The following is a 27,456-nucleotide window of genomic DNA, read 5'->3' as shown; positions in this document are numbered from 1 at the left end:
AAAACAGTTTGGTAGTGTCTTATAAACATGCACTTACCATATGATCCAGCAATTCAACTCTGAGGTATTTATTCAAGAGAAATGAAAACATGTAAACACAAAGACATGTCCCAAAATGTTCACAGCAGCTTTTTTTTTTGAAAAGAAAAATATTAATTTTAACCTGGAAAAAAATCCAAATGTCTATCATCTGGTGATTGGCAAAACAGATTGTGATGTATCTATACAACAGAATATTACTCAGCAATAAAAAGGAACAAAATATTTATATATCAAGAAATAGGTGAATATTAAAAATCATTGTCTTGAGTTAAAAAAGAGACATAAAGGTCTACAAAGTGTATGATTCCATTTATGAAAATCTAAAAAAGGCAAAAGTATAGTGATAGAAAGCAGATCAGTCTTTGATGTGAGAAGAGGGAACTGATTGGAAAAGGGCAGGAGGAAACTTTCCAGGGCAATGGAAATGTTCTCATTCTTGATTGTGGTAATGATTACATGACCATATGCATTTGTCAAAACTCATCAAATTATACATTTAAAATTGGTGAATATTATATGTAAATTATACTTTATGAAAACTGATATAAAAAATCTGGTCAAATGGCAGAATAGGTAAACGCTCTGTTTGCATGCTCTCATGATCACATCAAAATTACAACTAAACTACAGAACAACCATCACTGACAATCGCCTGAAGTCTAGCTGAACTAAAGCCTTATAACTAAGGACATACAGAAGAAGCCTTGTTGAGACTGGTAGGAGGGATGGTGACATGGAATGGGCTGGTCCTACACCTGTATGTGGCAGTTAAAAATTGGGAGGGATACCTCGAGGTACTCCCTGAGGAGTGCAGGATTCCAACCACACACCAGGCTCCCCAGCCCAGCATTCCAGTGCCAGGGTGGAAAGTCTCTGTAACTTCTGGTTGTGAAAACCAGGCGAGATTGTGGCTGAGTGAGATGCAAGTCTGCTGGAGTCTCAGACTCTCCTCTTAAAGAGCCCACACATGGTCTTACTCATTGACAGACTCATTTGCTCTGAGCTCCAGTGCTGGGACAGCAACTTGAAAGGTGCTAGGGACACAGGGGAAAAAACTGAATTCTCTGCCTTCAAGGCGAGAGATGGAGGGTCAGCTTTCTCCAAGACAGAAGTGGTGGCAGAAGTCCTTATTCTTTAGTTTAGCCCTCCTCCCACCCAGCATGAGGATGCAGGCAGCCACTATATCTGAATCTCCATCAACCTGGTTAACACGATTTGTCTGCTCCACCCTGGTGATTCTCTGAGACCCCAGCCCCACCCAACTTGCAGGCCCACCCAAGCTGCTTCTAGTGGCTTTTTCATACAAATGGCCCATCTTGGCTCATGCTATTGACTTTCCTAAAATCTCTCAAAAGTTCACAACACCCAAACATGCAGCATCTGGCCTCGGCATGCCCCATAACTCTTGCTGAGCAGCCCCAAACCCAGCATTGGTGACAGCAACAGTTCAAGGCTTGACCTCTCCCAGCCATCTCCAAGCCACGCACAAGTGGCAGTCATCTGTGGATTGCTTTGTGGCTCATTCTAGGTGGCCTCTGACAGGGTACAGTCTGTGGCTCAATTTGGCCTGTGGTGGAGCCCCTCCCAGGAGGACCCAGAGCTGGCACTCCTGGTGACTGGCTTGGACCAAGCCAGAGCATCTATCAGCTGCCTCTGAGGACAACACACCCAAAGGGCAGACTGGGCACGCACCACAGCCCTGCTAAAGTGAATCCTGCTCTGTAGGGTTAACCCCTGCACAACAGCTCTTCCACTGTAGTCATAGCCAGTCCTCACAACCAATCCGCCCGAGGGTCAATCCCTCCTATTGATGTGCAAACAGCAACCAAGGCTCAGCTACAATAGGAGGGCACACACAACCCACACAAGTGACACATTTGCAGCACCCGGCTCAAGTGACCAGGGAGACTGTGCCACTGGGTCCCAGAGGACACCTACTAAATAAGACTACTCTACATAAGACCAGAAGACACAGCAGCTCTACTTAACACAGGAAAACAAATACAGGGAGGCAGGCAAAATGGGGAGACAAAGAAACATGTCCCACATAAAAGAACAGAAGAAAGTTCCAGAAAAAGAACTAAACAAAATGGAAACAGCAACCTACTAGATGCAGAGTTCAAAACTGGTTATAAAGATGCTCAATGATTTCAGGGAGAACTTCAACAAAGAGATAGCAAACATAAAAATGGAGATAGGAAACATTTTTAAAATGTCAGAAATAAAGAATACAACAATTGAAATAAAGAATGTTTTAGAGGGAATCAACAGCAGATAGATGAAGCAGAGGATCAAATCAGCAATTCAAAAGATAAGGTGCATAAAACACCCAGTCAGAACAGCAAAAAGAAAAAAGAATCCAAAAAAATGAGGATAGTTTCAGGAGTTTCTGGGACAACCTCAAGCATACCAACATTCACATCATTGGGACACCAGGAGAAGACAGAGAGCAAAGAACTGAAGAACTATTTGAAGAAACAATGACGGAAAACTTCCCTAACCTGGTGAATTAATAGACATACAAGCCCAGGAAATGCAGAGTCCCAAACAAGATGAACTCCAAGAGGCCCACACCAAGACACATCATAATTAAAATGCCAAAGTTTAAAGACAGAAAATCTTAAAAGCAGCAAAAGAAAGGCAGTTACCTATAAGGGAGCTCCCATAAGACTATCAGATGATTTTTCAACAGAAACTTTATAGGCCAAAAGTGATTGGCACAAAATATTCAAAGTGATGAAAAGCAAGGACCTACAACTGAGATTACTCTTCCCAGCAAATCTATCCTTTAGAATCAAAGGACAGATAAACAGTTTCCCAGTCAAGAAAAAGCTAAAGGAGTTCATCACCACCAAACAGTATTACAAGGAATCTTAGAGGGACTAGAGGGACTTCTTTAAGAATAAGAAAAAAACTATTTAAAATATTAATAATAAAATGGCAATAACTACACATCTATCAACAATTATTATAAAGGTAAATGGATTAAATGCTCCAAACAAAAGACACAGGATGGCTGAATGGATAAGAAAATAAGACCCTTAATATGCCTCATACAAAAGACTCACTTCAGATGGAAAAAACACAGACTTAAAGGGATGGAAAAAGATATTTACTGAAAATGGAAAAAAAAAAAAAAAAAAGGCTGGAGTAGCAATACTTATACCAGACAAAATAGACCTTAAAGCAAAGGCTATAACAGGAGACAAAGAAGGACCCAGAAATTCTACTTCTGGGTATTTATCCGAAGAAACCCAAAAAGCTACTTCGAGGGGATATGTGCATCCATATGTTCATTGCAGCATTATTTACAACAATAAGATATGGAACCCACCTAAGTGTCCATCAAGAGATGAACGGATAAAGAAGTAGTACTATAGACAATGGAATATTACTCAGCCATAAAAAGAATGAAATCTTGCCATTGGCAACAACATGGATGGACCTAGAGGGTATTATGCTAAGTGAAATAGACAGAGAAAGACAAATACCATATGATTTAATTTATATGTAAAATCTAAGAAACAAAATCAATGAACTAACAAAACAGAAACAAACTTATAGATACAGAGAACATTTTGATGTTTGCCAGAGGGACAGGGGTTAGGGGGAATGAGGTAAAAGGGGAAGGAATTAAGAAATACAAATGGTAGTTACAAAATAGTCATGGGGGTGAAATAGTCATGGGGGTGCAAGGGAGCATAGGGAATATAGTCAATAATATTGTAATACCTATTTGCAGTGTCAGATGGGTACCAGATTTATCAGGGTGATCACTTCATAAGTTATAAAATGCCTAATCACTATGCTGTACACCTGAAACTAATATAATATTGTATGTCAACTGTAATTGAAAAATTAAAAATTTGTTTATAACAATATTTTTTAAACTAATATAAAAATATATTCAAAACATGTACATGTATTTTAGCACTTTTACAAATTGTTTTAAATTTGAAGCTTATATTACACATTTGAAGCTTATATTACACATATATAAAGGTATAAAGAAATCATAAGTGTAGAGCTCAGTGAATTACCAGGAAGCAAGGACCTATGTAAATACCACCCAGAGAAAGAATGTTTGAATAACCACACAAGGCCCACTCATCCCCTCCTTTCAAAAGTTTACTATTATCTAAGTGGTCCAAATGATATCAGTTTGACCTCCAGAGGGCCTGGAAACTAAAGGTCAGCCACCTAGGTGGTCAACCATGTCTGTGTGATTGAAGTCCCAATAAAAACTGAATACTAAGGCTGAGGTAAGCTTCCCTGGTTGGCAACACTCCATGTGTAGTGTCATACATTATTGTGGGAGAAGTCACCTCTGCTCACAATTTCACTGGAAGAGGACAACTGAAAACTCCATGGACCTTTCCTGGACTCGGCACTTCTTCTCTTGGCTGACTAATCTGTACCCTTTTGATGTAATAAACTGTGACCATGAGTATAACAATTTCAGTGATTTCTGTGAACCATCCTAGCAAATTATCAAACCTGAGGGTGCTCTTGGAACCCCTGAACTTTGTAGCTGGTCAGAAGTGAGGGTAGTCTTAGAGACACCTGAACTCTGCAAAAATCATATACTATTAGTTTGTGTATGGCTTCTTTTACTCAGCATTATGTTTCCAAGGTTTATTTGTAACGTAGCATGTAAATATAGTTTATTCACTTTTGTTCCTTGTGTAAGTAACATAATGAATTGACTATTTACTCATTCTACTGTTGATAGATATTTGAGGCTTTTTTTTTCAGTTTTGCACTATTATTATTGTTAGATCTAAAAGGGAAAAATAGAGAAATCCACGATCATAGTGGGAAATTTTTATACATCCAGTGCAACTGGTGAGAACAATCAGACAAAAAAAAAAACAAAAAAACTCAGAAAGAACTTAGATTTTTATCACACAATTAACAAATTAGATTTGACATCACTCAATACCTAAAACTCCTGCGAGCCTTCTTTGGGAGTAATAATAACAAACATTTCCTAAATGCATACTATATTCTTACACTATTCTAAGAACTCTACAGGTATTATTTCAGTTAATTTTTGTAACAACTTTTCTAATTATACAGTTAAGAAAACTGAAGCATAGAAAAGTTAAGGATTTTGCCCAGAGTCCACAGCTAATAATAGCAGATCTAGAATTCAACTTTGGGAAATCTGATTCAAGAGCCAAGTTCTGCATTCCTATACTATTTTTCAACATCTTCAATTTTCTATCTCTTCTTGAGTTAATTTTAGTATTTGCATCTTCCTGGAAAACCATCTATTTTATCTAGATTTTAAAATTTATTAGCATGAGTTGAACTTCAAATTGTGATATAAAGTCTTAGAATCTGTATCAGAAATAAAACTATTTTTAGCCCTCTATTCTTTTTTCCCATATCGTAAATCTCATGAACTCATCTGGAGGGAACAATTATATTCTTGTATTGAAATTCCATGACAAAAATAATCATTGTCTCATGTAAGACCTACTATTGATCACCACAGGTTTCTGAAAGTTTGATGCCTGAAGGTAAGTATCACTAACATTTAGTAACAAGATATTTAATTATCAGGCAGCCCTCATTCACAGAAAGCAATTTTCTTTTAAGTAATCATCAACATTACTAATATAAAAGCAATGCATGCTGGGAGTAAAATATTTAAAAAAACAAAACAAAAACATTTTCGTATACATGATAATTTGATCTATGGTTAACTTTCTACCTTTGTTCCTCCTGGAAACTTGACCTAAGTGGTAAGTTAATGAGCTAACTATGAAATATTTGGTAAAAAAATAACCAGATTGCACCTGAACTGGAACGAACTATGAACAAACTAGAAATACCCAATAATAACACCATAGCTTTGGCTGTAAGGGCATAATTAGGTCTGACTGACAATTCTTACTTTTTTATTTTTATTATTTTATTTACATAAAAGAATTATTAAAAGAGAATATTTGGGTTGCCTTTAGCACCTAGATCAGTACATTAGGAATACCAATTAACTCTTGGTAATAAACCACAGCCAGGATTAGTAGTTATTTCAGCACTTTAAAATGAATCTTTTGTTGCCAGGTAAAACTCCACTCTTGTTTTATATTTTTTCCCATGGCATTTATCACTATCTGGCATGTAGCCTATATTTATTTGCTTGTCTGTCTTCCCTTCTAGAATGTAAGCCCCATGAGGACAAGGATTTTGTTCTTTGTTGTTGACTGCTCCCCTCCCAGTACTTAAAATAGTAACTGGTACATAATAGGTGTTCAATAAATAATTGTTGGATGAAGCTCCTATTGGCATATGGGTATTATCTGATTGACTAAAATTTTATCTATTATTTGTCATGCTCTATACTAGTAAGGTGTGGTGACAGAGTGTTTATCCTCTATGATTTTATGGAGCTAACAATCACAGATAAAATTTCAGATAATTTTTTACTAAATAGGAATTTTCTTTATTAAAATGTTGTATGATTACTTCACTATGATTCTACATAATTTAATTTATTTGGAAACATTTTATAACAAAAATCTACCTTCAAAATGCTGTACTCTTACCCCAGGATCCCAAATACTTCATGAACTACTTCGATCACTTTAAAAAACCATCCCTGTTCCTCCCTATAGGAGACACATACATTTATGGATAAAATGAAGTGGTCAGCAATAGTAGTACCCTATTTCCTAACTGATCTCTACTTCCAAATTTCTCTCAGGTACACCGCTTTAGTACTTTTGTACAAGTTTTCTCTTTAATTAAAAATACAGTTAATTTAGTCTCCTTTTTTAAAAAAGCTGAGCATTTCTTCCCTGTATATGATATGTTCATAATCAGACCTTTTGAAGAATCACACACCAGTTCCCCTGATCATAGTAGCTTTGCAGAATACTGACATTACTCAGAGTCTGGCAGGCAGCTTCCAATTCGCCCTCACAGAACACATGGTAGTAACGGTGAAACACAGGACTTGGGTCATGGGATCCTATCGGATCAAATGGCTCAACAGGTTTGTCTTTACCAGAGTTTCCCTTAAGGTGCCAGGGAACCAGCAAGTCTTGAGAATGAAAAGAAGTCCTGTTAGTGTGAATGGGTAGCTTGGAATTAGTTACTTTCCTTGAATTACATCCTCCCTTCTGAGAGTCACTGATGGAGGGGGCAGAACTTGCTGAATTTTGATTGCCCACATCGGGCATTTGTTCCACAAGCAACTCTTGCATTGATGCGTCATCAAGGATCTCCTCTTTTTTTACTTGGCCAATTCTGTTTTCTCTAAGATACTTGGACTTCTTCTTCTTATATTCTTGTTCCATTGCCCAAACATAAATGAGTGCCTTCCCACCAGGTCTCAGAAGTCGAACAAGCTCTTGGAGAGCTGCCATTCTGCGCTCCTAGCAAAAAACATATTGCCACTTATCAACCAGGAGGAGACATAGGGAGAAAACAGGAAAGTATAACTGACTACAGGACTGTTTTCAATTAAGATGAACATCCCAGAAAATCTAACAAAATATATAAACAAAAAGGGAAAAAAAGGGGGGGAGCGGAATTTTGTTCTGTAATTGAGGAGTAAAAAAAAAGTATTAAAGAAGTAGGAAAAGGAAATTTTTATTTCTATTAATAAAATAGAGGCATAGAAGGTTTTCCATTCTGTTTTGTTTTGAATTCAGTTAAGGCCATAAGGTATAATGAAACTGCTGGTGACTCCAGTACAGGGTGATCTATAAACTTATTGTTTAGATTGGGGGAGAAATCACTGACACCAGGAAAAGTAAGATTTTTTTTCCAAAAGAAAAATATAAAATTCACTTATTTTAAAATTAGGAACAATATGTGATTAGTTAAAGACATCAGGGACATACTATTACCAGCTAAGTATCCAAGTTTTGAGGAAATAGGAAAAGAGGAAAAGTAGAATGGGAAAGAAGTGAGATTCAGATGTCAGGGATGAGAGTGACAGCTGAGAAAGAAAGATGGGAAATAGAGAAGAGGCTCAGAGGCGCTCTTAAAGTCTGTTTGTTACAGTCAAAATTTAAAGATGAGTAAGACCCATAGTAGAAAAAAGCAGACATATGCAGCAATAAAAACACAGCGTCCCGTCAGGCTTCTGGTAAACTAAGCACAATTCCCATGTAACTCATCCCCACTCCACATGCTCACTTAACAAATGTGGCAAATTGTATGACAAGAAAAGAGAATGGAAAGAAAAGAAAAGCTAGTACAGGGTCCAACCAGTAAAATCCATGAACACTTCCTGCCACTTTAGTTACAAGTTCTTGGAGAGAGAAAGACAGTACTTACTGCTGTCGCGAAATGGTGAATAACAGCAATGGAAATGCAGGCGTCACAAGCCCCACTGCGGATGGGTACGGCCAACGCATCACAGACAAAGGCCTGAAACTGCCTCTCTCTACAAATGTCCACAAGGTTTTGGCTACGATCACAACCAATCTATAACGGAGAAAGAATTTTGTAACACCTTGTTTAAATGTCGTGAGAAATTAAGAACAGGGGGTTTATTCCTTACCATAGAGTTCTGAGACAGATTTCATATTCCTTGTGAAATGGTCAAAGAAGGCCATATTATCAGTTCTTACAGCCAGTACAAAGTCACAATATATAATTTACAGAGGGCAGCATTTATTACCTTAACAGGTATCAAACAGAACTCAAATTAGTGAATGGAAATGAATAACTAAAGTAAAAACAACACTGGTAGAAATGGGAGGTCTAATTGGCATCTCTAATTGATCACCATTAAGAATCCAGATCTCTTTGTAATATCTATCACACATAAAAATGTAAATTATCCCATAAACATTGACATACAGTCTTTGGGGGCAGCTACAAATAAGAGGATCTAAGGTTATCTCTCATTCCTACATAAGCTATACTCTGAGGGCCCAGGTAGCAGGAAAATAGCTGATTTTCCACCTGTTTCTTTATATTTTTCAATATGTGTTACTTGTACAATCAGAAACAATAAACAAGTAAAATAACTTATTCCATTTTTTAAAGCTATTGAGTCTTGTTCTGCTAAACACCTAATATATATTTCAAGAATAAAGTGCTGAATTCAAAATTTGTAAAATGATATTTAATTAAATTTTTTAGTACAACCAAACCATCCTATGGGAATAAAAACCCTGAAGGCAGCTAGCAACATCCTTTCATCTCTCCAAGCAGGTAAGGCCTCACATGCTTTGTGCATGTGTCTGGTTCTCTGGGAAGTGTTCGGAGGTTGGGACTGCCCATTTTCTCTCTAGTTTTGTTGTTATTGTTTTTGTACACAGGTTTACTGTTTAGTTATAAGAATGCTATGTGTGTATGTGTGTGTGCATGTGTGTGTGCTGAGAGAGAGAGAGAGAGAGCACGCATGTATGCACGCAATGTGCACATGTAAATTGAGGAAAGGATGGGGGGGGGTTAAGAAATTTTAAATCACTACTAATCATCCCCAAATGTTTCTCATTAACCCAGTCTCCACAACAGAGAAAAGATATGTACAAGCAGATTTCATCAAACAGAAGTAGCCACCTCAAGCTTGTATTTACTCATTTGAGTTTTTGATGTAGTAAACATTGATCATACAGGTTCCCTCAATCCATCTGAGAATAAAGACTATGAATCTTCATGTCAAACAAGTCTTATTGAGTTAAATCACATGGCCATGATAGCCATACTTAGTATGAATTTGCTCAATTTCTAATTGGTATTAAACAGCCTCTATAGTCTTTCCCAGAGATGCATTAATTTCTGAGGTATAATAAAAGGTACCAAGCTAGAGGTAAAGTATAGCAATTTCCCTTTGACATATTTTAAGATGGAAAAGTACTAAAGGTCCATTCATAACAACAGTGGCACGATTCCCAACTAATTGCTCCCTTTACCTGTGTAAGATACACAACTTGCTTATTTTTTTTATTTCCATCCATATTCTATGTCACTGAACCACCATCAAGATAACAATACCACTCAAGTAACACATTATATTTTGGTGCTTGCCAGCTTTTGTTATAATAAAGCTCAGTTCAGGGAATCAGAAGTTTCAAGTATGCCCAATTCTGACAAATGGCTATACCTCGCTAAAAGTCAACAGGAAGAAATCCAACTTGCTTGTAAAACAAATCCCCAGACACAGAGCTTGATAATTATTCAAAAGAGGAAAGTTAGTATCTGAGAATCACAGATAAAACAGAACAAGAACAGCAGCCAAACAAAATCAGAGCAAATGTCCTTTCTCTTCCCGCCAGGCTCTTACGGTTATTTGTACAGAGCACTCCTTTTTGCCAACAAGAGAGCGGGGGCAATTTCAGTCATAAGGCACCAGGTCCTATGTAGACTCCCCACTGATCAGTGACCTGACTCATGCCCAGCTCAGCACTTTCATCTTCCACTTATTTTGCATGAGTCTTCCATATACGATAGTCAAATCATCACTATTTCATTCTCTTCCCTTTCTATTTTTAAATTCTCCTAAGTTTTTATACTAAGGATAGTACCAAGTATTTGAAACTCTCCCTAATAATACTGTATAATGTCAGCAACAGGACCGAAAATGGCTTATTTCTGAATACTCACTGATATTAAAAGACTCAGGTAAAGCTACATACTTCTGTGTGTTAGATGGAGATCAGTGACATAAAAACATATTGATTGAGCTTAAAATGGATACTTACACTCCTATAAAAGTATATTTTTAAATCTTTGACAAAGCATAACATGTAATTCTGGAAGTACAGGTAAAATTTAAAAAAAATATTCAACTGAGTAACCAAAGGTGCAAACTAAAACAAGTTTCCATTTTTCTATTAAAGTATCAAACTTTAAAACCAAAGTGCACCACAGTGATAACAATATGATAAAACTTACTCTCATAAAACGTCAGTGACAGTACAAATTAGCTCAACCAATTTCAAAAAGCAATTTGGCAAACCATTTTTTAAGGAAGATAAAAATGTTCACAACTTTTGACCCAATAATTATTCTTCTAAAAATTTATCCTAATAGTCCAAAATATAGAAAAAGCTAAATAGGCTAATAAAATTGCCTTTTACTGAGTACCCTCTATGTATGAAAGTAGATTATTTGCATTAATATAATTAGCCTTCATAACACACCTTGAGTTAAGTATTATTACCACCATGTTACAGATGAGGAAACGTCATCTCAAAAAAGATAAGCCATTTGCCCAAGTTGAACAGTAAAGTAGTGGAGCAGGGATTTAAACCTAGGTTTTTCTCACACCCAAAATCCATATTATTTCTTTCTATCACATTGTCTCTCAATATACATGTTCATTACAGTTATTTATAATAACTCCTAACTGAACACAATCAAATCTCAAGTAAGATCAACAACTTATAAAGTCCACAAACTATGTAAGGTTACATGTCAAAATGGAAATATTATTAAATAATATAAATGAGTTATCACATTTACGCACACTATGAGTATATAAAAATTTTATGGGAAAAACACTAGAAGAACATTCTCACAATAAACTGGTTTATTAGGGTATTACCTTTCCTTTCATCCATTTTCTGAATTATGGCTATATTATTTTTATCTCTTAAAAAATGTATGTTTAAAACTATTAAGAAAATATGCAATTATAGGAAAACCAGACTGGCAGGATATAAAGTGCAGAGAAATAGTTAAAAGCAGTCAAGTACAGTGAAAAGAGCACACTAAAAAGCAGATTTGAATTCTGGCTTCAGCAAAAACTAGCTGAACAATCTAAAAAAGCTACTTTATATCTCAGAGCCTCTTTTTCTCATCATAAAAGTACTGACTTCTCAAGGTCAGTATGAGAATCAAACAAAACAAAGATGATGTTTAATAAATATTTCACTAACCATAAAAGTGCTATGCAAATGTTAGTTACTGTCCATATGTGGAAGAAGGGGTGAGCAAAAACTCTTGTCCTGGATCCAGACATGAAGAGGCATCCACGTATCCGAAAGGGACCTTCCTCTGAGTTAAAGCCCTCCCATTTTGATGTTACATTCCTTCAAGGTTGCAGAACACAGCACTGTATGTATTCTGGTTTTCATGTAAGAAACTGAAGGTGAATTCACAGGTTTGCTCCTCACCAGTCAACAAACCATTAATAAGCTTCTATTATGTGCCAAGTAAGTGGACAACAAAACAGACACGATTCCTGTCATGTCTGAGTTTATAGCCTGGTGTTGTCTGTCACCACACCGAGCCTTTAAGGCCTCTCTTAGCACAGCACCAGAGTATGGACTCTGGAGTTGGAGCTGAGGTTCTGATATTTGCCCTGACACCATTTAACCTTGGGCGTGTCAAACCTGACTGAGCACCAGTTTTCCCATTTGTAAAATGAAGACAATAGCGCCAATCTCAAACACCGCGTATGTGAGACAACACAGCACCGCATTTAGCACACAGCTAAACGCTAGTTTCCTTTCTGTTTGCTCCTTTACTAGGGTGGTCAACAGTTAAACAACAACAAACACACACAAATGTACAGAAGAGGCCTAGATAAACATACCTCCAATTCTTATAATTATCAATAGACCTCTGACATTATTATTAATGTGTTCCCAACTATTTACAGCAACCAGGAAAGTCCATACCAGGTATTAGGTAATTATTTATCTAAGAAACACATTTGGACCGAATGTACTGAGATCAAAGCACAGAACAATCACTTAGAGAATGAGGCAGGCCACGCTCTGGAGAGGTACACCTCAGTTATTATTGGTACTGTTATAAAGGCAATAAGTCTCTTGAAAGTATAAAGTCTTTGCTTATAAAATTTAACTCTAAAAATAAAGTCAACAGCTAGTTGATAGAAATGAAAAGTAACTGAAGAAATCTAAAAAAGAAATGTTTCTTAGCCAGAATGTAAAATTTCTGAATTAAAGAGATGAGCAAGCTCAGTCATGGTTGAGACGAGATAAGAATAGATTCACAACATACACTTCTTACAGAAATGAAAAGCAGTTCATAAAACTATTTCCATGAGACCCCAGCTGGTATTTTAAAAATGCATTTTGTTAAGAAAATTATAGGTAAAGTGATATTAGTAAAGTTTTAGATTCTGAGACTATATCCTACATTTAAAGACCTAGCATGAATGTCTCAGGTCACATCCCCTCATGAATGTCAAAAATGCACACATTTTTATGTTCAAGATGGCTGCTCAAAATACACTCAAGTATCATTGCTCTATCCAGGTTGTAGCTTCAGCAGCTTAAAGAAGCAGGCTTCCCTATTATCATAAATAATTCCATTTTTGGTATAACGAAAACCAGAAAACTACAACTAGACAAGTACTTTTCATTCATTCATTAAACCAACACTTACTGAGCCTTCCCTAGAGGACACACAATGCAGTAACCTCCAGGAATAACAGACAGGAAGGAATAACTGCAGACCTCCGCTGATAAAATGAATGTAGGTAATGGGGAGTGAGAGTATTGTGATTTTCCACTCCTAAATATACACCTTGAATCAGCTTCCTTCAGCTTTTAGTTTAGTTACCTGTACATCAAGTAACTGTTTTTCTCAATTGTAAAAAAATGTTATCATTATGACTAAGTCAGTAAGGTTAACTTCAATCAAGTTTCACAACCACAAATGATTCTTAACTCGATAAAGCCATGGGTTATCTATCATCAAGAAAGTGCAAGAGCAGTGCTTACTGAGAAACATTTTTGTACAGTACCCTAAAACACCTGAAGATACCACACTGTTTTGAACTTTGAGTTGTGATTTTAAATGACACATCAAAAGCTTATTTCCTTTTCAGCATGAAAATACTTAACTCACCAGACCTTATTCTTTAAACTAAAATGTAATTGTAAGCATGATGACAATATTTGTCTTACCTTGATGAAAAACTATTCTTTTATCTGAATGCACAAACTCTACCTTTCCTCAACTGTAGTAGTAACTTTCTCTATGTAGGTGCTCAATATCTATGATGAAGTAAAAATGAATTATAAGCAATCTGACATACTACAATAGCCCATGAATGTAGACTGCTCTCGTTCTCCTTACCTACTCCCCTTCTCTAGTCTAGCTCCCCTAAGCTTGAGAAACGGAAGCTCCAGTGCTCACAGAGCAGTGGTGACATGAGTATTTACAACAATGCACTATGTGGGGAGAACTTCCTAATTCCTAGCACAGCAGGAAAAAAGAGTGGTCCGCAGAAAAGGAAAGTATAGCAACTGAACAGAAACTTTGGTATGGGACAAGAAGTGGGTTCGAATCCTGGGTCTAGCACTGCAGCCTCGGTCAAAATTTTAAATCTGCTTTAGCCTTAGTTTCTTCAACATTAAGACACCAATAAATAGCAATCTTTTTTTTTTTTTTTTTTTACTATGAATGAAAGAACACTGGATTTCGAGTCAGTTCCACTTATGTTCCCTAATTATGATATCAGAGAACTAATATAACATCTGTGAGTCTCAGTTTCTTCACTTATAAAAGATAGGTGAAAATATTGGTTTATCTTTCTCATACCTAGGAGGATCTAAGCAAAGAAAATGGTTTCTATAAAAATTCTTTCTAATGTGTAAGGAGTTTATATAAGATAGTTTTACTGACAAAATAATCTGCTTAGAAAGCAAAATCTAAAGGGAGGAAAAAACCACAAACAACAGCATGCCTGTAAATTTCTAGGAGAATAAAAAAGAACGAGAATGTTCATTAATTTTCAATTTGCTGGTTATAACTTTTCTGCAATCTAAAAAACAGCATTATATCACGAGGAAGGAGGTGATAATAACCCTTACAAATAAAGTAGAAAGAAAGCCAGAAGCAACATTACTTGCCATATATAACTCCTTATTGATGCCAAGATACTTCCCATTTCCACATCCAATATCAGCCACTAACGAACCACTTGGCAAGGCTTTCAAAAACTCCACGATGTGTGGCCAAGGGGTATGTCTCGTGCTGCTGAAATGCCCGGCGATCTCTTCGTAAACTCGGTGGACATATTCTTGCTCCAGTTGTGAGGCTTCTTTATCACTCTCTGGAAATGATGGGGGAGGCTGCTTCATCTGGCTGTCACAGACCAAAGGGTAACCTAATGAAAGGAGAAGGCAATATAAACCTTTTTATCCAAATGATTCATAAGGTCTTGTGATTTTTTAAAAAGAAAAAGCAAATCAATCCACATTGGGTGATTAGGGATAAGTAGGCTCTGATTCCTCAGTTAAAAAAGTAGCTCTTACCTAGCAAGTCCAATTAAATGTGTGATGGATCTAGTATAAAAAGAAGGGGGGAAAATCCATTTGCAACAAAACATGACTGCAATTCTACACGCCTTATAATGGAGATGCCTATTTCACCTTGAGATTAAGGGTCCTGTCATTCAGGAAAGCATCCTGATGGGCCTGGCCTAACCAGAAGAAATTTAGCTAAGTTAAGATTTAAGGTTTTACTTGTGGCAGGTAAAGGAGATAGGCGTTCTGGGGGAGGCACTAGGACTCTCAGAAGAACAAGATCTAGAAGCAAAATATCATTTGGCAATAATCACAAGCGTTTCATGAACACTATTTGAAGCAGTTTATATGAATTGTCTCAATTCTCCCAGTAACTATGCGATAGACACTATTACACCCATTTTACAGATGAAGGAGCTGAAGCACAGAATGCTAAATCACAATCCCAAAGTGACAAAGATAGTAAGTCACAGAGCCAGGATTTGAACCCAGGCAGTGGAGACTCCAGAGCTCACGTTCTCCATGACTGCACTGCATTGCTTTCTTCCATAGAATGAGCAATTCCTAAGGAGAACACCACCAAGTAGAGGAGATGGCAAGAGCAAATTTATGGTATGATTAATTTTGTTGTTTCCCGTTCTCTGATATAATGTCTAATCCTTATTTTAAATCCTTGCCTGTTCTCTGCTGTGCTATAATTTCCTTTGTCTTCAGCTAAAGTTTGTGACACACAACATCTTTTTATGGGTAGTATTCTAGAGAATAAAAGAAGTAGTATTCCCAGGGAAACCACAGACAAGACTAAAATCATAATTAGAATAGAATTGGGCTATAGGCATTGATGGCTTCAGAAATTTTCCCTAAATATACCTAGAGTAAGTCAAATCTTGAGAAAGCCTAGAATGGGGATGAGAGTCTCTAGTCCCTACAATGTGTGAAGTGAAGCTCTAAAAATTTTAAGTGGTCGTTTAAGAAAAGGGCAAATCCAAAATGCTTGAGGGCTCTAAAACATACATGTGGAGACAAATGGGTTACATTATGGTGGTTAAATCAGAATTACAATTACACTACACTAGTCTTAGTAAAATGTTATCCTCTTGGAAATTATGAATATCTAAGTTATCTAAAGGGAGTACCAATCTTTATCACTTAAAAATTCACAATTTTGACCAAAAATATCCAAAGATGGCCTTGAACTTTAAAAAAATCTATAAACTGAATATACAATCAGAGCTTCTTATAGCAACGCTTACATTTAATTAATGCCCATGACAAAGGAACATTTGCATAAGAAAACTAACTTATCTCTCCAATTAGACTTCAAGTTCCTTAAGAACAAGTGCCATACTTTATTTTTCTATACTTTGTAAAGCTACTGGCAATGTTAGACCAAATACTTAATAAACATCTTTTCATTGATTAAAAAAAAAATTTGATGTTTTAAGGCCCTGACAACACTCTTAGGAAAAGAAACAAACCTGTTTAAAACTTCACTACCATCAATATAACGAATATAAAAAATAAAAATAAAACATTTATTAAAAGATATCAAATGTAGATTTCCAGTTTTCTAACAGGATAACATCTTATAAATATAATAAGGGTTTTTAATTTAAAATGTTTTTAAGATTATGACTAACTCCAAAAACTTTTGCTAGATATCGCCCATAACTGAAAGCCCCAGGACAGAAAAAGGATCTTATTATCACTGACATCATAAAATAAATGAAAGTGGTTTTTGTTCATTGAGTTTAAGAAATATAGGTCATAATGTACTTGTGTAGACAATTCAGAATAACATCTTCTTGACAAGTTTTTGAGCATTTTTTCTATTACCATCTAGCTTTCCAAACTGACCTAAACCACTGTTTATAGCCCTAAAGTTATCTACTTAGAACAACTTGTCATCTCCAACTTCCCTGTTGGGTTAATGAGACGTAGTTTAGAAACCTGACAAGCTGTTTTCAACAAAACCTCTTTTTTAAAGTCCTATGATTGTAGCACACCTAACTGTAACTTCAATTTACAAATATATATATATATATATATATATATATTTATTTATTTGGCATCCAACTACGCTCAAGTACTATGTTTTGGGGGGAAAAGATGCGTAAGAAGCAGTCCCTGGCTTCACGGGATATAAATTCTAGTGGGGGTAGTTCTGGAAAGTACATGTAAGTACAATGCCAGGTTCAAGGTGGGAAATGCCACTAGAGAAATTAAAACAAAGTTCTGCTTGGTTCTGATGGGACTTTAAAAGATTTTCGTACTAGATTTGTTCCATTTTACAACAGAACCAAAATCATATACTTACTGCAGTGACAGGGTGTTTGCCTCACTTTCCTAAATGTAAACGATGTCCGTATTCCTCTCTTGTTTAAAGTTAAGTCTCCAACATCACTGGTGATAACTCCACTTTTGCGATTCTTAGATGCTTGAACAGTATCAAATTTTCTGGGTGTGATTCTAAAAACAACAGTCAAAATAATTTATTTAAACTCTGTATTCATAAAAATATTTCAGGTCCTTTAAAAACATTAAGGGACTAGAGTAAACCTAGAAGAATTTATTGAAAATATCTATTTGATTCCCTTAATTGTTAAGCATTGAAGAAAAAAGAAATAGAAATCTCGTCTTTTATGAAGTTTTCAAGGTAATCACATTAAAGAATATATAGCTGACAAATTATTCAAGGGGAAAAATGGAATAATAACAAATATTAAATAATACCAATTCCAAGAAGGAGGAAAAAAACCCAAGAAACAGATGGGGCAAAGAGGAAAAAAATACATGGTAAATGTAAATCCAATATCAGTAATTATATTAAACATACAAAGACTAAAAATTTAAAGAACAAAGATTTTCAGACTGGATTAAAAACGTAAAATCCAGTTATATGCTGATTACAAAAGACACACCTTAAGTATAAGGACAGAGGACGGTTGAAAATAAAAAGACAGAAAAAAAAGATAACATACAAAAACAAAATATTTTATACATACCAAGCAAAACCAAAACAAAATAGACTTTAAGGCAATAAGCATTATTAGAGATAAAGGGGCATGTCATAATGTTAACAGGGTTAATCCAACAGAAAAATATTGAAGACTTATATATTTGTATGTAGCTAACTAATAACACAACCTCATAATAAGCGAATAGTGGGAAAAAAAAACTAACAAAAAGAGACAAATACGTAACTATCATTGGAGTTTCAAGTCCATCTTTCTCAGGAAGTGAAATCTAGTTGAGGGTCAAGGACATCAACATCAGAAAAAACAGATCATAGAAGAGTGCATGATTAACTCTTAAGTTTTGTAATATAAATACAATACGTAAAACAAAGATTGAAAAATAAAAAGAGAAATACAAGCCATTGTGGATTATAAAAAAATTTAAAGCAGATCTTTGGAGTAAGATCAAATTTTTGAATGAGAAAAAGGAATCATTTGGTAAGAAAATATTGCCTTTTTAAAGTTGAATTTACAAATGAACAGATCTTAAGTGTACAGTTCAATGAGTCCTGACAAATGTATACAACCATGTAACCACCACCTCAATGAAGATAGAGAACATTTCCATCACCCAAGAAAATTCCCTTGTGCCCTCTTCTAGTTAATCTTCCCACACCTCAAAGCAAGCACTGTTGAATTCTTTCAGTATAGCCTGTTCTTCAATTTCATATACAGTTAGCACTGTTTTCTGTCTGGTTTTGTCTATTCGACAAAATAATTTTGAGATTCATCCATGTTGTATCAGTAGTTCGTTACCTTTTCATCACTGAGTAATGTTTCATTATATGAACATAACCAGAATTTATTTACCCAAAATCTCCTGTTGATAAATATTTTGGTGTTCCCAATTTGGGACTTTACAAATACAGCTTCTGTGAACATTCTTTTGTATACATATATAGAGGGTGCCAAAAATACGTATATACATTTTAAGAAAGGAAAACTGTATTAAAATTGTAATACTCAATATATACCGATAACAAAAGATGAATACAAGTCACATTTGACTTCTGCAATTACAAGAGGTGCTCAAAGTGTTTACCATCAGTGTCCACTTCTAATTACAGTGAACTACTGCTTGAGCAATGTCGACCAGTGTCCACTTGTATACATTTTTTTGGCACCCTTGGTGCATAAATACATTTTTTTCTTTTACATACACACACACACACATTCTTTTGCATATTTATATATACTGGGATGCCAAAAAATGTATACACATGACTTGTATTCATCTTTTGCTATCGGTATATATTATTACAATGTGTATACATTTTTTGGCACCCTCTGTATAGTCATATTATATATAAAATTACTCCTGGGTAAATACCTAGGGGTAAAATTGTGGGTCACAAGATAAGAAACTACCAGGTTTCAAGGCGGTTGCAGATGATTTTATACTCTCACTAGAAATATGTAAGAGTTTCAGGCTGCTTGACATTCTCAACACTTGATATTGCCTGAGCTTTTAATTTCAGCCATTTTAAAGGTGTGGCAAATAGTATGCCTTTTCATTTTCATAATGGTGTCTTTTGATGAGTAGAAGTTTTTAATTCTGATGTAGTCATTTTGTCTTTTTCTTTTACAGTGTGTTCTGAAATCTTTCTTTAAAAAAACTTTGCCTAGCCCAAGTTTGCAAAAATATCCTCTGTATTTTCCTCTAGACATCTTATAGGTTTTGCTTTTACACTTAAATTTATGATCTGTCTCATATTAATTTTTGCAAATGGTGTGAGGTAGATCAAGGTTCATTTTATTTCCACATGACTACACAGTATCATCTGTTGAAAAATTTCCTTTATACCTGTTAGAATGGCTATTATCAAAAAGACAAGAAACAAGGTTGATGAGGATGTAGAGAAAAGGGAACCCTTGTGCACTGTTGGTGGGAATGTACATTGGTGCAGCCACTATGGGAAAAAGTATGGAGGTTCCTCAGGAACTTAAAAATACAACTACCATATGATTTATCAATTCCACTTCTGAGTATTTATCCAAAGGAAATGAAAGCCCTAATTTGAAAAGATACATGCATCCCCATGTTTGTCGCTGCATTATTTACAATAGCCAAGATATGGAGAAAAACCTAAGGGTCCCTTGATGGATAAATAAATTAAGAGTATGTAACACACACACACACACACACACACACACACACACACACACACACACACAGGAATATTATTCAGCCATTTAAAAAAAAGGAAATCCTGCCATTTGTAATAACATGGATGGACCTTGAGGGCATTGTGCTAAGTGAAGTAAGTCAGACAGAAAAAGATAAATACCGTATGGTCTCACTTATAGGTGGAAGTAAAACAAAAATAAAACAAAGTTATAGATACAAAGAACAGACTCATAGTTGTAGGGTAGGCAGGGGAATTGTGGCAGGGAAGGTGTGTGAAATGGGTGAAGAAAGTGGTCAAAAGGTACAAGTTCCAGTTATAAAATAAGTTAAGTCCTAGAGATGTAATGTATGGTATGGTAACTATAGTTAAATAATAGTGTGTTGTATATTTGAATGTTACTAGACAGTGACTTAAAAGTTCTCATCATAAGAAAACAATACTTGTAACTATGTAGTGATGGGGGTTAACTGGACTTATTGTGATGATCATTTGACTATATATAGAGAGAGAATCATGATGCTGTGCATCTGAAACTAATACAATGTTATATATGTGTGAATTAAATCTCAATTAAAAAAAAAATAACCAAAAAAAAAACCGAGCAGCTGGTTAGCTCAGTTGGTTACAGCGTGGTGCTCTTAACAACAAGGTTGCCAGTTTGATCCCCACATGGGCCAATGTGAGCTGCGCCCTCCACAACTAGATTGAAACTACCTAACTTGGAGCTGATGGGTCCTGGAAAAACACACTTAAAATAAATTTAAAAGTTTATAAAAAATGAAAATCAGAATTCCCAAGGTTGAAAGCTTTTAATCCACATCATAGTTAATTAATGAATTAATTCAGAGTACTGAAAATAAGTATTTTATAGGTCTTGATGCTATTTTGACAAGTGTTTTATTTCATTTTTCAAAAATTAATTTTTTTAAAAACTTTTATTTATTTTAAGTGTGCTTTTCCAGGACCCATCAGCTCCAAATCAAGTAGTTGTCTCAATCTAGTTGTGGAGGGTGCAGCTCACTGTGTGGCCCATGAGGGGAATCGAACCGGCAACCTTGTTGTTAAGAGCACTGCACTCCAACCAACTGAGCTAACCGGCTGCCCCCCAAAAATTAAGTTTTGAATATTGACCTTATATGCTACAACCTTGCTATATTCACTTATTAGTTTAGCACTTGTGTTACAGATTTCCTAGGATTTTCTATATCCACAATCATAAAGAGTTTTACTTCTTCCTTTCCAATATGTATAATTTTTATCTCTTTTTCTTGACTTATATTGGCTAAGACATCCAACATAGTATTAAATAGAAGTGGTGAGAGCAAGACATCTCTGCCCACTTCAATATCTTAGGAAAAAGCATTCAATATTACATGTTAGATGTGGGTGACATTAGATGTGGGTTTTTCATAGGTGCCCTTTATCAGACTGAAGAAGTCTCCTTTTTGTTTTAGTCTGCCAAGTTTCTATCATGAATGGATGCTGAGTTCTGTCAAAAACACTTTGCATCAATCAAGACGATTATATATTTTGTTTCTCCTTTGTTCTCTTAATGTGGTGAATTACATTGTTTGGTTTCCAAATGTTAAACCAATCTTGCAATCTTGGGGTAAACTCCACTTGGTCTTAATGTATTTTCTTTTCTATATATTGTAGGTTTGGATTTTCTAATATTTTGTTGGAGTTTTTTCATCTCTGAAAGATACTGGTTTGTAATTTTCTTTTCTTATAATATCTTTATCGCTTCTCGGCCTTTTGGCTAAGATCAAGTGTATAATATCTTTGACATGTTTTGGTGTCAGGGTAATGCCGACCTCATAAAACAAATTGTGAGAATGGCTCTTTTAAAAGAACTTGCCCTAAAGGCAATTTTTTAGAATCATTGCTTGAATTTATACAATTATTAGCCTGATAGCTAAAAATGATTTAAAACTATGGTGTTGAATGAAGTCACAGTCACATATTTTAGAACAATAAATATCTTGAAACTCCTATTAGTAAACGAATTTCTTTCTTGGGGACTAAGTAGTTCTCTTTTATAGCTCTCAGAAGTCAATTATTTCACTTGCCTAGAGTTAAATCTTAGGCAAAGGTCAAGCTGTACTTAACGGCTTTGGGCACCAATCTCAGATTTGTAGGAACAGGTAATTCATATGTTAAGAACAATGAATTCCTTAAACACCTCAGAACATCTTCTTCCCAGGCCCCTCCCCCCACCTCACACACACTCAAATTATAATCCAGTTGGGAAAATAGTAAATAAAAAGATAAAAACATTTTTATAGGTTAAATAATAGTTCAATACTATAGAAAAGACATTGCAAGGTAGTAGAAGACAATACGGTGTTTTAGGAATTAAGATACATGACAAATTATTTCAGGCTAATGTAGTCAGAAAAGCTTTATAAATCATGAAGGAAATAAAAGTTGAGCTGTATAGTATTTTTAAAAAAAGTAAATGGAAAGGAAAAGGAAATTTACTGCATTAAGAGTTAACAAGTGTGAAGGGTAGAAGGCATAGTGAAAAGTTGCAGAAAAGGGAGCTAACAAGTTTAGCTGTAACATTATGGTTAAGAGCACAGATCCTGAAGCCAGGCTTCCGATCTTGGTTCTGCCAATTAATGGTTTGGTGACTTTGTACAGGTTATGTAACCTCTTAATGCTCCAATTCCTTTTACAAATGCGACAAAACTATAGAAGAAACTTTCCAGTCTGGCTGTGTGAGTTAAATGAGTTAATATGTATAAAGCTTTAGAATAATGTCTGGCACAAAGAAAATGCTTCAGAAATAATTCAAAACTACGTAATTCACATAAACTCCTGAAAGAATGCCTTCCCAAGGCCAAACAACCATACTTAGTGAAGCAGATGGATTTTTTCAGAACACAGTTTGCCATTAAACACATAGGAATCGTCTTCATTTAAAAAAAGTCTTCTCTTCCATTTTTCTTAAAACACATTCTTGCTCTTTCTAGCTTTCCATTTCCTACTTTTAATACAGCCATGAGCTCAAGAAACAGTTAATTTTCATTTAACTCTATTGTAAGATAAAAACAATGGTACACACACAGTGATAAATGACAAGTGATACTCAGCCTTAGTTCTGGGAGCCATAGAAAGTGGTAGGAATTGCAGAGAACTGGAAAGCATAGGCCTCGTCAGAGGGAAGCCATTGATAATCTCGGCCTTGATAATGCTCCCAAACGATACTGTGGCCAGTGTGGTCAGGTCTTCTCAATGTTCAAAAGAAACTGAAAATTCAGTATGTTATGTGAAAGCTCCTGATTTTTATATGCAGGCCATTTTTTAAAATGTATCATGTGGACGGACCATCACTGCCCCAGCCAAAGAGCCTGGCTGCTGAATCGAACCCACGTCCTTACAGTTTGCCACCTTTGATTTAGGGCATGGTGGCTCGAAGAGTAAACTTTTACTAGATCAAATTAAGTGTTTGGAATTAATATTATAGGGCTGTGTTAATCAACCTTTTTCAATTCCTATACCTCAACAGTGCTTTCTAGTGCTTTTTTTAGCATACAGATCAAAATATTTTTTATTGAGGTTTATTTCCTATAGTTTATATATACACGAGTATTTCTAAGTGTATTAAATGTGATTTTTTTCAATCTATTCCCCCTACCATCCAAAGATTCTGGTGAGCACCTCCATAGCTGGTATATGATTTGTTTGGTCAGTTTCTCTCTATTCCTGTTTCTATCTGAGCCCCCTCCCTCCCTACAATTCCCCTCCTGGCTCTCTTAACACACACACACACACACACACACATTACAGGCAATGGGTATCAATAGGAGCCTTTAAAAATAACACTTAGGTTTTTTGTTTTTGTTTTCTCTGAAGTTATTGTAGAGAATTTTGATTCTAGAGAAAGGATTAAAAATAAATATTATCTGCAATTCAATCTTCAAGAGATACTACTCTTAACATTTAACAGCACGATATGCTTTGAACAAGAGAATGTGATCAAACCGGTCTTTAGGAGAACTAATCAGTATCATTACCCAGAACAAACTCAAATATTTTCATAACATAGGCCTATGAAAAGTAACTTTTTATTTTGTATTTGTTGTAATACCATTGCTCTTAAGTTTAAATGTTACCAATAGTAAAAATGCTTGAACCTAAAAAAACAAAATGTGAATATTCTCAAAATTCTAGGAAAAACGGAAACCATTGGATCACATCATCATTTTCATTTCCTGTAAGTAAAAATATTTTAAATGGCCATGAAAAAGACTCAGGCAAATTTAAGTTTCGAGGCACAAAATCAGGCCATCTGTTTTTATGGCTCACATTTAGGACAGGTTACAAATTCATTTACATGTTCAGTTCCTTAAAATCTTATAAAAATAGCTCAGTTAAAATCTCTAAGCAGGATGCTATTGATAAGTACAGAACTCAGCAGTATTTTCTGTACAATAGATGTAAATTTTGGCAGTGTGATGCTTCCTTCTCAAAAGACTAAAGATGTCTTCCTGCCAAAAGTGCATAACCCATTTCTTTCAGATTAAATTTAATTCAACAAACTCAAATTGAGGGACATTCTAAAAAACAACTGGCCTCCTTACAAGTATCAATGTCATGAAAGACAAAGAAAAGTTGAGGAATTGTTTCAAAATAAAGAAGACTAAAGATTTCAGGTGTACAATTCTGTGTACACCTGAAATCTATGTAACTTAATACTAACGATTGTCACCCCAATAAACAAACAAACAAATAAACAAAAAATAAAGAGAACTGACAATTAAAGCTGATGCGGGATCATGGACAGAATCATAGATCAGAGGGAAAACCAATCATGCAGTACTGACAAAGACTCTCTGCTTGGCGGAAGTTTAGTCAGACTCCTGTGAACCTGACTCGGTCTCATACTTGGGCATGTCCTCCAGGAGCCCAATTTTAACAAGAATCCTGCTAAGTCAGTTTAGCCAGAATCCCCCACCCTTCGTATCTGATCCTCCTTGACAGCTGATAAAACTTTTCATTCCCCACTATCCCCCACTTGCCTTCAGCAAGAATCCTATGGTTGATTTAGCCAGAATCCCCCTTTGCCACTGCGGTTTCCTCTTAGTAATTTGCCATCCACCAAGCCCCATCCCCAAGCCCAGGCTCCTTAGCTGTAAATGCCCACTTTTCCTTAGTGTATTTGAAATTGAGCCCAGTTCTGTTCTCAGGTCTCTTTTCCCCTATTGCAATAGTTCCCGAGTAAAATCTGGTTTTGCTGCTTTAACTACTGGCAGGCTCTGGTTTTTCTGTGACAGCACTATAAAGTACCACTAGTAAAACTTAAAGATTGATTGTACAAGAATATGATGAGTATTTTATCTTCAAATTTCCTGAATTTGAAGATTGCACTGCAGTTTTACGGAACAGGGGTTGGCAAACTATAAATATTTTAGGAGTAAATATTTAACTCCTAAATATTTTAGGAGTAGAGGGCCATGTACAGTCTCTGTTGCATATTCTTTGTTGTTTTTGTTCTTTACAACCCTTTAAAAATGCAAAAACCCTTATTAGCTCAAGAGCTGTATAACAACAGACTAAGGGCTGAATTTGGCCCACAGACATAGTTCACCAACCTCCAATATAGAGTGTCCTTGGTCTTAGGAAATATGCAATGAAGCATGTAAGAGTAAAGGGTCATGATGTCTGCAACTGATTCTGATATGATTCAGCAAAAATAATAACATGTGAGAGACAAATAAAACACATGGCAAAGTGTTCATAATTGGTAAATCTAGGTAAAAGGTGAAGGGAGCTCACTGTACTATGCTTGCAACTTTTCTTTAAATTTGAATTTTTTTCAAAATAAAAGGTTACTATTTTTTAAAACGCCATGGATGTCCCTGGAGGTTTAAACCCAGAAGCCTCAATGTGTAGGCATGGGGCACGGTTCCCGTGGCGCACACAGGCAAGAATGAGAGCTCTGACAAAGCCAAAGCCATCCGGTCATCAGGTCATGTCAATACATACCCATGGGTCCAAAGGTATCTAGACTCTCCTGTCATCACCAGCAAACTCCGACGAGGCAACAAAACCGGCACTGTGACACCATCTGGGTGCTTAAAATCCATGACAATCTTGAAGTAAAGACAAAAAGCATAAAGATTAATCCAGATGTCATGCACTCCACGGATAAGAATGATTCCTTGATTTCTCACTGTCTTTCTAGGCTAATAGAGATTAAAACATGATAATGCATAGCACAGTGGTTCTCAAACTTTGGTGCACATAAAAATCAACTGAATAACTAAAAGATACACTTCATCCACAGAGACTCAGCAGGTCTAGGGTGAGGCTCAAAACTCTGCTTTTCTAACAATCACCCCAGAAAATTATGATGTGGGTGGTCTGAAGATCATACATACTATGGAAAACACTATAGTAGTAATCGAATGCGAGGACTTTGGAGCTGAAACATTCATATCCTGGCTCTTCCATTTACTAACCACGTGACCTAGGACAAACCACTTAAGAATCCCTGTGTCTCAGTTTCCTCAACCCTTACAGAGTTCTTTGTGAATTAAATATATAATGATATAAATCACAATATCTGGCACAGTCAATACAAAAAATAGTAGCCACTAATAGAATATTAATTAATAACCCAAGGGAAAATAATTATTAGATGCAGATTCTCAGATAATCCATTTTGCCTTTAAAGTCATGCAATATTTTGGATACTAGAGGCTAATCTATAAGAGACAATCAAAGAACACGGAAACATTTTCACTCACTCTTCAAGTTGTGCTCAAATATTATTATGAATAGTAATCTATAAAGATACAACACCCAAGAAAATGTTTTTGTCCTCAGAAACCCAAACACCAAAAGAATTCAGTCTAAACATAGCAGCAGCTGACAAATGTGAATTTAAAAAGCATGCCACAGAGCTTAAAAAACTACAGTTTTTAAGTGAACAAATCAATCCATTTGAAAAATAAATATGACAACCAAGTATCAGAGGGTGAACAGAATTTAGCATAGTACCTTCATCAAAGGTGAACTTAGCATAGTACCTGGTACAAAGTAAGCATTTAATAACTGTTAGCT

At 35.6% G+C, this 27,456-nt stretch overlaps 1 protein-coding gene and 1 non-coding gene across 5 annotated transcripts in view; one reads left to right on the top strand and one right to left on the bottom strand.

Annotated features, from left to right (window-relative positions):
• Nucleotides 1–44: 44 nt before the first annotated feature.
• ALKBH8 (alkB homolog 8, tRNA methyltransferase) overlaps nucleotides 45–27,456 on the bottom strand; it is a 54,719-nt gene continuing 27,307 nt past the window's right edge. For all 4 annotated transcript variants that reach the window (XM_019715705.2, XM_019715704.2, XM_074335530.1 and 1 more), the window contains 5 exons: nucleotides 26,377–26,483; nucleotides 17,557–17,708; nucleotides 14,844–15,100; nucleotides 8,338–8,487; nucleotides 45–7,427 (listed from right to left, as the gene is read on the bottom strand). In XM_019715705.2, coding sequence (XP_019571264.2) covers nucleotides 6,870–7,427; nucleotides 8,338–8,487; nucleotides 14,844–15,100; nucleotides 17,557–17,708; nucleotides 26,377–26,483 — 1,224 coding nt within the window. In that variant the 3' untranslated portion in view covers nucleotides 45–6,869. The remainder of the gene's footprint in view (nucleotides 7,428–8,337; nucleotides 8,488–14,843; nucleotides 15,101–17,556; nucleotides 17,709–26,376; nucleotides 26,484–27,456) is intronic.
• Nucleotides 22,125–22,311, top strand: LOC141572607 (U2 spliceosomal RNA). Its single transcript, XR_012497925.1, has one exon. It is a non-coding gene; the product is annotated as a U2 spliceosomal RNA (small nuclear RNA).

Source organism: Rhinolophus sinicus, linkage group LG06 (assembly GCF_036562045.2).
Source record: "Rhinolophus sinicus isolate RSC01 linkage group LG06, ASM3656204v1, whole genome shotgun sequence".
Lineage (NCBI taxonomy): Eukaryota > Metazoa > Chordata > Mammalia > Chiroptera > Rhinolophidae > Rhinolophus > Rhinolophus sinicus.
The sequence above is the reverse complement of the archived record's forward strand: the minus strand, read 5'-3'. Positions and strand labels throughout refer to the sequence as shown.